At 44.7% G+C, this 13,342-nt stretch overlaps 1 protein-coding gene across 5 annotated transcripts in view; it reads left to right on the forward strand.

The window, feature by feature from the left end:
- Positions 1–13,342, forward strand: part of PAPPA (pappalysin 1) — a 228,109-nt gene that overhangs the window by 116,812 nt on the left and 97,955 nt on the right. For all 5 annotated transcript variants that reach the window (XM_073313934.1, XM_073313936.1, XM_073313935.1 and 2 more), the window contains one exon: positions 1,297–1,388. In XM_073313934.1, the coding sequence (XP_073170035.1) occupies positions 1,297–1,388 (92 nt within the window). The remainder of the gene's footprint in view (positions 1–1,296; positions 1,389–13,342) is intronic.

Raw genomic sequence — 13,342 nt, forward strand, 5'->3', positions numbered from 1 at the left:
CTGTCATTAAGTGAGAAGTCCCAGGCAGGCTGGCGGTTGATGGACAGCTGGCACATGGGAGGCCAGGTTTCCAGGGCAACCTCAGGGCAAGGTTGCTCTGCAGGCCGCTGGAGCTGGGATGCATTTGGAGGTGACAGATTTGGGCTCCAAGGGAGAGTGTTAGTCATTGCAGGTTCTCAATCAACTCCTCCCTCTCCTTGCCTGCTGATCGACAGACCACTAATAATAAAAATAATTATGAACAATTGTAGTTTATTTTTACTGTATTGTTTTTATAGCGTGAATGGGACCTGCTCAAAAGTCTCCAGGCACTTTAACAAAATGTAATTAATTAACAACAAAATTAACAACAAACGCAGGTCCAGTCCTGCAAACACTGTTCATGGGAAGCAGAGCTTCCTGTCAAAACAATGGGACTACTTATGGTCTCAAGCATGTTTGCAATATCGGGCCCTAAAGCCAATGCATTCAAATTAAAATAACCAAGCCATTGACACATCTGGGGCAGCTGGGAGGAGAAAGATAGAGGTATCGGTTGTACTTTGTGTACCACTTCTCATGCCATTATGCTGCAAATGCTTTAGACATCCGTTGTGGCTTTGCCACATGGCTTGAGTAAGGGGTAGCACATAGTGGCATGGCCCCAAGAGCAGACCCGGAACCAGACTGTGGCAAAGTCTGGTCCTTCCTTGCCACATTTGCTCCTGTGGGGTTTGTGGGGGGAGAGAGTCACCCACGCCCATTCTTTTTGTGGTTCAAGTTGCTTCCCCCTCTGTGCGGGCTTAACGGCACTGGCTGGTGGGTTGTGGGGGCAAAGCCAGGACTCCATCCACTATCGGCCAAGTGCTCTCCATCCCATGCAGCTACCTGAAATCTGAGCACATGGAAGGCACTTACACCTCCTAATCCCCCTGTGTGGGCGCATTGCTGGAGCCACAATCTGGCCCTTTCAGACAGAGCATGAAGAGCTTCCAGAATTCCTGCCCTTCCAGGCTCTCCTCTGATCCCATAGCTGCTGTCTTTCCCCCATCTGCTGAGCCAGCAGCAGCAGCCATAAAGGAAAGTGCTCATGTCTTAGCCCGGAAGCAATAGTGCCACCTACCTGCGAGGGAACTGGAGGGGAAACCTTGTACCCTGGAATTGTCAAAGCTGGGAGATGGAGGAGAGAGAACAGATGTTTTGAGGGCCAGCACAGCACTGAATTAAGCATCTCCAGGTTATGAGACAGGAACTGAGAGAGGTCTGAGAAATGCAGCTGTTTTCCATCTGATCCCTCGTTTTGTCTCCTGCCTGCAGAGATTTGGGGGAAGAATGTGATGACATGAATAAGATCAACGGCGATGGCTGCTCCCTCTTTTGTCAGCAGGAGCTATCCTTTAATTGCCTTGGTAAGTCTGGTCCAGAGCCCCTTCCACCCAGAGTGGGCAGCGCCTCTGTGCGTGGTGCAAGTAAAAAATAAACAGCAACCTCAGCGACCTGCCGATGGGTCGCCCTAGATGCAAGGGAAAAGGTGGGATTTGTGGGATTGACAGGCGTGTGTCCCTTCCCAGTTTCTAGTCATTTGGATGGAAAATTGATTCTGGTGGTTTTGTAACTGGCTTGGACTTTCAGCTGTGTTAGGGCCTGATCCCAAGCCTATTGAAGTCAGTGGGTGGCTTTTCACCCCCTGCAATAGGTTTTGGATCAGGCTTGATGTGAGGATATGAACTGATCCCTTCTGGTAAACAGAGGAAAGAGTGTCAGGGGAAGGGAAACTTGGAACAGAAGCAGCCCTAGCTGAGGTCACACCTGCTTTGAGATGCAAATCAATATCTGAGGATCAAAGGACCAGCTAATCCCCTTTTTTCAGAGGTGAAAACTACTTAATCAGATTTTGTTTGCAAGCCTGGTTTGCCCTGATTAGCAGGAAATGTAAACACAATGGCCAGAAGATGTTGCAGCTCTCTGGGGACTGCAGGGTTGCAGTTGTGAGCTTAACATATTTATTAAATCCTTGAGGCGAAGAGGGGGCAGAGAAGGGCAACTGAGGGCCCATCTACACTGCAGCTTCTGTGTAAGGCTAGGTCTACACTACAGTTCATGGTGGTGTAACTTATGTTGCTCAGGAGTGTGAATAATCTTCCCCCCCTCTCTGAGTGACATAAGTTACCCCGACATAGCACTGTCCACACTGGCACTTATGTCTGCGTGAGAGCTCCCGCCACATAGCTGCCGCCACTCACAGAGATGGTTTTATTATGCTGATGGGAGAGCTTTCTCCCATCAGCATAGAGCGTCTTCACCAGATATGCTGCCGTGATGCAGCTGCACCACTACAGCACAGTATGTGTAGACATACGGCACAAGGAATCACGTTATGGCCTAGGCTGGGGACGAGCCTCTGTGAGCATTTGGTTTTGATGCTCTTTTGACCTATCTAGACTTCTTGAATCTGCAGAATCAGGCTGCAGATCACAAGAGAACGGATGTGCTCAGGTGATGTTATGCAGTTCCATAGCTGGTCCCGTCTGGATGGACTGAGAGAGCAATCTATCTAACCACAGTCTATTTAATCTACTTAAGATTTTGATATAGCAACCTACACCTAAGGATCCAAGGCACTGATTCAGCAATACTTGGGTGTATGCGTACCTTTAAGCACACGAATAGCCCATTGAAGTCAATGAAAATACACCTGGGCTTAAAGTTGAACATACTTACATTTCTGCACAGGTTAAAGTACCTTGCTGAACCAGGGCCTCAAGCTTGGTATTTTGACACTACCCGTTCAAACTGGAAGTGAAACAATTCTTATCCAAACCTTTTAGGAGCTCCGAAAAGGTTTAGTTCCAACAGGTTTGGTGGTGGGTGTTGGGTTTTTTTTATCCCAGGCACATAGCTCATCTCAAGGAATCAGAGCAGAGCTGCGTGTGAGTGCGCAACATCCGTGTCCTCTAACACGATGGACAAAAAGTCAAAATAAATACAGTGCAAATCCCATTTTTGCAGATTGAAGTATTTTCAGTCTGTCTTCTGTGTTTGGTGGTGTTTTAGGATGGATTTTTTTTTTTTCAGCAGGGGGGTTGTGAAAATGTACTTAGTTTTCAGAGCAGCGTAAAGCTGTTCATTTTTCATAGGCAGGAGCAGAGGTAAAGCCGGTGTTTTGCATAGGTCCTAGTTTTAGAAAAAATCAAAATAGAACCCAGTTGTTGGTGAAATCATTAATATGTGGATTCAATAAGAGCCTGATTCGACTTCACTGAGATCTACGGAAAGACACCAGTTGGCTTCCAGGGGCTCTGGATTACCAGTGATGAGTGTCTAGACAGACACAATACTGGTCTTTCAGCCAGACAGACATATTTTAACACAGAATAAGGCATTACTTTATTAGAAACCACTAAACCATTGCGGTGGGGGAAGGGGTTATTTTTTAAAACACATTTTACTACTAATAAAAATGCATAACTAAAAAACAAAGCAGGTAGCCCCCTTCTTGAAAGCCTGATAACATCAAACCAGATCCTGCCAGATTTAGTCAAGCAAAACTCTTCTTTGACTTCAGTCGGGTCTTTTGCTTGAGAAATGACTGAATGATTGGGCCCAGGGCTTGAGGAATGGAAAAGAGGCAGAGAAACATGTGCAATTGATCTGTAATGTTACGAGACTAGCACATGTTGTGGCCCTGTAGAATAATAAATAATCATTTCACATTGTACTACTTTTATACTGACATTACTGTGATAATATTTAGCTCTCTTTAGCACCAGTGAAGCATACAACCCCTGTTTACCAAAGCCTTTAGAGGAATTTAGGCACATGCTTAAATTCTTTGGGGCCTACGGTTATGTCTACACTGCATGCCTCCCAAGACAGACTCAAGCTGGCTCCTCTCAAGATACTACAGCATGCTAAAATAGCGGTGTGGGCATTGTGCCACAGGCAGAAGATAAGGCTAGCCGCCCAAGCTTGGACACAGAGGGTTGGGAGGACTTGGACAAGGAGAGCTAGCCTGAGCCACGGCCCAGGTCACAGCATCAACACTGCTATTTTTAGCATGCTGTCTTGAGCGGAGCTAGTGTGAGTTTGTCTACGTGGCCTGGAACGTTCACTCCCAGAAGCAATGTAGACCGTACTGCAAAGGTCTGATCTTCCAAACACCACCAGGCATAGTGCTTACTTACCGTGAGCAGTTCTGTAGAAGTCAGCAGGTCTACTCACAGTAGTAAGCTATACGGCTGGCAGTAAGCATTATCCGGTCCCTAATTTATACAAAGTGATCACTAAACATTTCAGAATCAAAAGTTTCAGAGTAGCAGCCGTGTTAGTCTGTATCCGCAAAAAGAAAAGGAAGACTTGTGGCACCTTAGAGATAACAAATTTATTTGAGCATAAGCTTTCGATGAAGTGAGCTGCAGCTCACGAAAGCTTATGCTCAAATAGATTTGTTAGTCTCTAAGGTGCCACAAGTACTCCTTTTCTTTTTTCAGAATCAAAAGATACTCTGAGGTCTCCATGATCGGAGGTTTAACAGGCATGCACATTCACACCTCCGGAGAGACGACTCTCCTCACCTTCTTTGCTAGAGCAGAAATGCAATTAAGCAAGCAAACACTAGCAAGCTTAAATCTGCTGCTTTCCCTCTACATCTCTTGCCATCAGGGCCTTTTATTTTTGTCTCTGACAGGTTCACTTTGTTTTGTGTACATGGCACACAGCAGCTCTCAGGACGCTTTGCACTGGTGCCTATAACTCAGTTAGGCTGCTTCTCTTTTTTTGTTTTGTTTTTGTTTTCCCTCATCCTCCCCCTTATAATCAGATAAGGCTGTGATCAATCTGCTTTGCCATGGGAGGGGTGGGGTGAACCAAGGAGAGAGGCGGGGGAGAAAGCTGTGTGGTCTTTACTGTCAGGCTGCCCTGGCCTTCTCAGAACAGAAAGCCGAGAAAAGAAAACAGATAAGATTAATAGCATTTAGTTCTTGCAAGATGCTCTCACACCAAACTGAAGAGCGACATGTGGAATAAATAAATTAATTAATTAAAGCATCTGGCAGTGCTTCCTTTTAAATGTGATACTGCAATGTCATTAGTCCTTCTCCAGCCCCAATTTTATTCTATGCCCACATCCACTAGTTTCTGCTTAGTGGATTTTTGCTCATGGAGCCCTTGTTCTTTCGCCACGGAGTTTGGAATTCGGTCCCTGGATGAAAGTTTCTCCTCTCCTGTTAACAACATGCTGCAGGAGAAAAGCAAATCCGAGCTTTGCCCCATTGCAACACACACACACCCATACAGCTGTCCTGTAGTTGGATGGAGATCCCTGATTCATTTCACATTGACAATGAGGCCTCATGGCATGGAAATGATTTGGGGTCACTATGGACCAGAGCCAGGTTCAAACCAATTGCCTGAAGATGAGAGTCTCCATGAGCATCTTTTAATAAAAGTTTACTTATCCAACTGGTCCTTACTTGCCCGAGTAAAGGCGTACAGTGGTGGGATGCACATTCTCCTACCATTCTGAAGAAAGAGAAGGCTATATTGGAAAAGACACCAAAGAATACCAAAGAAACCTGTGAGAAGATATTATGACAGGAGCATAGTAAAGGCTGAAAGACTAGTTAAAAAATGTCTTTAAAGGAGTGTCAGGTCCTGCATCTACCCCTGAGTCTGCCTGGCAATTTGTGGGTTATTACAATCACATTTATTACTTAACTTCCCCCTCACATCATGGTGAGAAAGGCCCACGTAAACAAGTCAGGAAACCAACTGCACACCAAGGCCAGCAAAGCTTTGAAGTGCGACCATAACTTGAAGCACATGATCGGTCCCACTGAAATCCTCATTACACATCTGCTGGATCAGGGCCTCGTGCTGTCAAATGCCAAAAAGGAAACAAACTCCAGGAAAACAAAGAGGACAATTTTTATCCCCGATCTCTTTCAGCTAGAGTGATTTTCGGGGCTGCTTGGCACAGCGGTAGGTGAAAAACGTTCAGAGAGATGTGTGTTTTTTAAGTTGCTAATGTCGTTTTAATATCACTGCTTTTCAGCTTATGCTTTGGCATCAACTTTATCATTCTACCTCTGTCGCCCTGGTCTGTCTTTCCCTGTTTGGAAAAGCCTCTCCTTGCAGTTGGAAACTGCAAATGTGGAGGATCCATCATTTACCTCGCCAATTTTCCATACATTAGGTGTAGCATTCTCCCCAGTCTCATTGTCTGGAGACTGTATTGCATTCAGGGAAATAATTAATATTCATGAGCTTGCTATCTCTATTTGGAGCATGAGCCTCTAGGGAAAATGCAATGTTAAGTGAGTGGCATAAAACTAATTTTATATGTCTTTTTTTTTTTTTGACAGAGAAGTAATGTGCTTAAAATAAATTGATGGATGACCATCCATATTCATTGTGGGTATTCAGAGGAGACTGAGCTCCCATCCTCCCCACCATCACCCACACACCCACTCCTGCACAGGAACATGTGGTTTTGACAGCTGACTCCACATCCCTGTACAGCAGTTAATGGTGCTTTTTTTTTTCTTTTGAGAATGGTAAAAAGGTCTTTACAAATCCAGCCAGGGGCTGAGTGCACCACTGGAGTGGAGGGCACTTAGCCCCTTCCAGGACACGCTCAGTATCTCACTGGATCAGGCTACATAAGAGCAGTGGTGTCCTAAGGCCAAAATGTGGACCCAAGTACCTTGGGGAATGAGTATTGCTGCTAACAAACTAAGGTGGGTCTGTAGTAGAACCTCATAGTAAATGGAAATGAATGTTGCTAACTGGAGCTCTTCGGCCAAAATTCACACACACCCCAATATTCAGCTTCCAGTAAATACTTTGAAGCTCAACATTTTCTGCAGCCCTTGGGAGCATGTGGCTGCACGTTCCAAGGTGTGTAATTACTCATTTGGCAAGTTAGCAATAATACTAGTGTCAATTTTCAGGGGCTGTCATCATTAACAGGGTAGTTTTTAGCATGCAGACCAGTGGTTTGACTTTCTTTGTGAATGATGCCACTTGGTTTTTCGCAAAGGTTACTTCCCTGCCTCTAAAGCAAATTGGCAAGCTTCTGAAAGATCCACACTGCTAACTTTGTTCATGTTCAAAACATCTCCTTCTCCTGTGGCTATCACCCACTTCCACCGGAAACCCAATTAGCTTTTCAGTGTGATCTCCAAAAACCAGTTAATGAATCTGCACTAATCCTCTCTGAAGTAATGGTGTATCATCAACTCCCTTTTCATGGGCGGATAGAGGCACAAAGAGTTTCAGTGACTTGCCCAAGCAGATAGAGAGTGAGAGGTGGAAGCAAGATTAGAACTCATGAGTACGTGGGTAGTTGGTTTACAGAAAAGATAAATAGTTTACTACTGCTGGCTCACTATGGAAAATCTCTTTTAGCTCAAATGACAGAGGTTTGTGTTTTTGGAGGTGAAGTATCAAGATTTTAGTCCCACTCACTGCAGGTGAGTTGTCATTTTATCTGCAATCTGTGGCACACAGATGAATTACATAGTTATTATGTTGAGCTAAGGCCACTAAATTGTACTGAAGATCCTAGTCACCTTGGTCAAAGGAGAAGCCCAGGGATGGCAGGCTGAGTTTATAGGAAGTCGCTGAATGATCAAAGGGTAATACTACACACTCCTTGTGTTTGACCTTTCAGTTCAGAAGACGCTCCAAGATGATTGTCACCTTCCTCCAAGCCTCTGAATATTCCCCCGTAGAGCGTGACATCCACATTTACTTCATTTCCAAGAATGTCTATCTACCCATTTTATTTCACTGATGAAAAATGCCACAAGTTACTGAGATGTGACTTTATTCAGTGCAGTTTCCATGTGTCCTAGTCAACGATTTTTCCTCTCTTCAGTTAAAATTTACAGAAAGGAAAATTCATCTGAAACCTTGTATTGACAGAAGAAATGTAACTATCCCCAGTTTTGTCAAAATGAATGAGAGGGATAACAGACATCCTGGATTTCAAGCCTCCTCACCGAGGGCTTGATCCTGCTCCCACTGAAGTCAATGGTAAAACTCCCATTGATTTGAATGGTGCAGAAATTGGCCTCCAGTGCCCACCTTCAAAGGGTAGCCAGAGGAACCACTTCTTATTTTGATATGGGAGCCTCTGAACAAATACCTGCTCATCTGTTAATGCGAGTTCTGAAGCCAGATCTGCAGATTAAATAATCTAGTGCAGATTATTAACTAGTGGGTCTAATCCTGGCTTTATGTAGGTCAATGGGTTTTGTTTGTTTTTTCCCCACTGACTTTGTAGAGACCGTGATTTGGCCTTAATCGGTCTGAATATTTCCTCTGGTGATTGGGAAGACCCGTATGCCAATTGTCATCTCCCTGGGAGGGTCAAACAGACCTTTAGGGGTTAAGATTTAATGCCCGCTCTGTTCCAAGAATCCGTTACTCTGAGACAATGTGTGTGCATTTTTGTCCCTTTTTGGGGGGGAGAGGGGAGGAATAGCTATGAGGCATGAGGGTTGTTGTAGTTGGAACTGTCCCTAAATAAACAGCTGAGCTTAAAAATACTTCTTTTTTGTCCTGACTTTTAAAAAAACAGTAGTTAATGTACAAAAGAAGACTATTCTGGTGCCAATCACTGTATTCTGAGCTGAAAACAGGAAGCTGCACTGGGTGTCTGTCCCCAGCACTTTGACCATTCTGCTTGGACATTAAAGGCCTTGTCTGAGGATGTGTTCTGTGCCGTGAATTGGGTAGATCTTATTTTTTTCCCCACAGTGTGGAAGGCTGCCCATCACAGATAAGTCTGTATCCTGCATGTCTGCTTCCTGATGTGTCCCAAACTTAATCAGTTTCACTGGAGTAAAGCTCTAGCCTCTCCCTGAACAGGTAGCCACAATCCTTCTGTGAACTACAATATTAGCAATGTTAGCAGCTTCCGAAAAAGGTTTTCTACCACCTGCCTTGCTTTGTACTTTCCCTTATCTCTGAACCCAGTGAGAAATGGGAACACTGGATGCTGAGAGCTGAATTTTCTGCTGTGGGGAGCTGTGCTTGGGGACCCATGCTAAAGGTGGCTTTCCGTCCTCACCCCAACATGTTAGCCCCTGTATGATGGAGACGAGACTCAGGGCTGCTGTGGGTTGCAAAGTCTGGTTAAAGCTGGGGTTCACTGGAAAGCAACAGCTGTCTTGCCATACCTCTTTCCTCAGACACATCACCTACACCAGGGTCCGCAGAGCTTAGCAGAGAGCTTGCATGTGCCATTCAGAGACTGTCCTGTTCCGGGGCAAACCTGTCAGCAGATAGAAAAAGGGGCAAGGTTTGGCTTAAAAATTCCAGTGCCTGCACTGACGGTTTTCTAGGGGGAAGGGAACTTGGATTGCCTGGATTATTACTTTGGTTTCTTTCAGAGTTCAGCTCAGGTCTTTGGGCATCTGTATCAAAACGTCCAGAGAGACTCCATCTCCCATTCCCAACTGCTGCCCCTGCAACAGTTTTGCTGTTCCAGATTTTGATTTGATTTTGGCATCTGTATTAATTATTTTATGTCACTCTTGCTCACAGTCAGCAGCTGCTCCGCTTCAGGACCCCTTCCAGGTTGAGCAGTTAAAATTAGACACAATTTCAAACTGAAAAGCAACTCCGTTAGTTGACACAGTGCAAGGAGCAAGCAACTAGCAATAGAGAGAAGCACCACAGCAAAACTATTTTTATAAATGCAACTGGTACCAGGAGGTGAGATGAACCCTACTGTGCAAAGGAATCTGGGTCCAATCCAGCGAAAGGGAATGTCAGGAAATGGCAGATGGAGCCTGCAGTATCCCTTGTGTTAGGGAGGAGACCAGACTCAGATGTAAGTAAAATAAAGGGGATTTTTTGTTGAGGCTTCTAGACACAGTTAGAGTCTAGGTTCTCTCTGGCTCTCAAGTGGTTAAACATAGTGGGTGCTGCCTACTGCCACCATACATGGTCTCTTTAAATCCTGGCCTGGTTTGTACAGTGAGGGAGTGCACAACAGGGTCTGGTAAGAGCAGTAGCTCCTATCCAAGTGCCTTCTACCTTCCACCTAATTTGGTGCCTGATAAATAAAACAAAAAGAAGAGTCCACTGTAAATAATTCAGGGGAAGTGTCCACTGTCCTAAAGGCCTGTGCTTGTAGATTCTTCATAAATTGTGCTTTAGCTTAGTCCTGATCCAGTGATGAGTTTCACAGTGTCCACATGGAGCTCGTTGCAGCGTCAGGTCATGCAACTGTAGACCATGCCCTCACCTATGTGTATATAGGCGTAGCACAATTGGCCTTGATCTTGACTGAGGCCTAGCAGGGTAGACTGGAGGGTGAAATAGGCTGTTGGAAAAGAACTATCCATTAAAAAAACACCAGGTTATCATCACGGTTGTCTCGCAGGAGAAGAGATTATTGCTTGGCCAAATGTGATTGCATTCAGCGTCACGTCCTGCTTCCTTCCCTGCCTTACTTTGCACACATCCAGTCTTTGCTGTCCTTCTGACTTTGGAAACATTGCTTCCAAGGTCGGTGAAACATCAGCCATGGGTCTTACAAAGAACTGCTGTCCTATTCCACTAGGAATGGAAGTCCCTGACATAATCAGATTTGGTGGTTGGAGCTGGGTAAAGTCTTTCACGCTATGCCAGTACATTCTGGCCAACCAAGGCTCTTGCCATATTTCTCAGAATGATGGACAAGAGCAGTGTTGAAGAGTCCTTTATTTTAGAATGTGATAAAATTGCCCGAAAGAGTGGATGTATGAATGGACAGGAACCATGCTGAAGGGGACGTTTGGGGCTGATAAGGATGGGGTAAAGAAAGCTTGGATGTATTTGTTACTGCTGAGAGTACCTCGTATTGTCCTGACTATTGTGAAATATAGGGCCCACTTCTCCTCTTTCTGATTCTGAATCCATATAATTCCATTGACTGAGTGGAGTTATGCTGGATGCGCACCACGGAGGGACGACAGTCAAGCCCATAGATTTTCACAAGTAGTGAGGGAAGTCTCAGGAAGACCTGACCAGAACATTACCCAAGTGCGGTATGAAAATTGTGGCTCTGATTCTCAGCTGTGCTGAGCTCCCAAAGCCCCATCTGAAGTCAACAGGAGTTGCAGCTACTCAGCGCCTCTGAAAATCAGTCCCTCTGGTTTCCCTTCAGTCACCCATGTGACATTAGTTTGGGCACCGGCTAGCATCTTGATTCTGATGTGCACCCCTTCTGCATCTACAAAGTTTGAAAAGAGGTCAGAAAGCTCAGCCTCTTGGGGTTCGCTCATATGTGAGAGTATTTATGTGATGAGGTTTGGAGGCATATTGAAATTCAGAGCCATGAGGTTGGAAACTTTCCAGTATTTATTCCCCCCATAAAAGGACATCTTTAAATGTTTCAGAATGATTTGCTAGTGGCAAGAACACATTCCCTTAAAAAGCAAAATGCCGTTGTAAAACCACTTTTCCTCCCTCATTTTTCAAAGCTTACATCATTGACTGAACACCTGATCTTCTATTGGCTCGCATAAGTAATGCCATTCAGCCAGTGTTACCGACAGGTAATAAAGGGCAGAGCACACTGACTCATTGGGACTGGAATTGGAGATGGGACACACACACACACCACATTGCTGTTTGCTAATCATCTGGGCAGTCTCCATTTAATTCAGACATCTCTGTCTCTCCATTCTGTTCCTCCCTTGGGTTTTGCAGACTCCGAGCAGACAGATTTATTGGGGTCTTAAACATAATCAGGAACAAATTAGCCTCTGTAAGAATCACACACTGGCCTGGATCACAGCTATTCGAAGGCAGCTTCCTCTCCATGTGAATATGAATTAAGTCATCTGATTGGAGCAGGTCTTGAGTATTCTTTTATCCCAAACACATGATGTTATCAGAGGCCCATTACATTTATCATCGCATTAGGAGGGAACATTTGGAAACAGTACAGGAGAACATTGGTTATATAAATTCTGTGCTTACTCCAGTGCCTATAGTGACAAATCAGTCTGTTTGTGGAGATTGTGTATAAATGCGTATGTGTAGGATGGATGTGTGGATGGAGAGTATGTCTCTGTTAGTGGGGCTATCCCTGCATGGGGGTTGTGTGCATGGATGAGTATTGGTGGGCTATGAGCGGGTATGTGCGTGCATTTGCACGTACATGTGTTTGTCAATAAATGTGTGTCTCAGTCAGTGTGTGTCCGTGAGCAAGCTGCCTCAGAGTGTCTGTACTTGCCATGTGTCTGTCTATAAGGGAAAGTCTGGGGTTTTTTAAGTTTGGCGGTCTTTAGTTGCTTGTACTTTTAAAGGAAATCGGTCTCTTTATAAGAGAACATAAAACCCTTTTTCCAAAGAATAAGTGGTGTTTTTCTTTGGGTTATTTACCACCATCTTTCCAGACCTGAATATTTCTTGGAGATTTCTGTTCAGATCCTCCCCTAATCTGGGATGTCGTTTTCCAAAAACCGTGCACAGCTTTGGCCGCTTGATACCAGAGTTACCCAGGCATGTCAGAGAGATGTCTAAAAGCGTTAGTGCACATGTGAAGGAAAGGTAAATAGAAAAAGAGCTGAAGAGGCATGAAATGGTGGAGTTCTTCTTTAGGTGACCACAGATGTCAGAAGCAAGGGAATGCAGCATGCAAGTGTTCATTGTCTTCTTGTTACCTTCCACTCTTTTGACCAGGCCTGATATTAAGGGATTAGAATCTTACATTGGGGTGGGTGCGGGGAGGGGAGAGAAACTCATTACATAATTGAATTATAATAAACTGATTTATTCTGGCTCATGCAATGGTATTTCATTGTGTAAACTATGAGGAAAAATAAACAGGGGGTTTCGTATTTTGGAAGTGACTCAAAATTGAGTGACTATTGAATTTTCTGACACCTATCTTCAGAAAGGACTCAATTCTCATCCGGGGTCACTTCCACCATTCCAACTAGCCGCTCATGCCAATTTCCTACCATTTTTGCAGTAACTTCTTTACCAGACAAAAATACAACAGCATGTTGGGACTGGATGCTTGGCAATGATAACATGATATAAACTGGGATACTGATAGGTCAGAGATTTAATTCTCAGTGAGGCCTTCAGTGACTGAAAGTCATTACTGGTCTGAAGTCTGTTTAAAAGAAGAGGGTTGGTCTCCGTTCAGTTCCTACTGGGTGAGCGTCACAGACGCAACCTCAAAAATCTGGCACTAATGGGCATCTTTGCTGGCGGTCTCATTAGAGAAGCCACAGAATAAATGAATAAAGAGATTTAAGTCCCCTCTTGCTTCTGATCCTTCCAGGTCAAGTCTAAGTCACATCGGTTGGGGCGGTATGTGTGTGGCAAGTTTACCCTTCCGCTGCCCACGCTG

This window comes from Lepidochelys kempii, chromosome 16 (assembly GCF_965140265.1).
Source record: "Lepidochelys kempii isolate rLepKem1 chromosome 16, rLepKem1.hap2, whole genome shotgun sequence".
Taxonomy (NCBI): Eukaryota; Metazoa; Chordata; order Testudines; family Cheloniidae; genus Lepidochelys; species Lepidochelys kempii.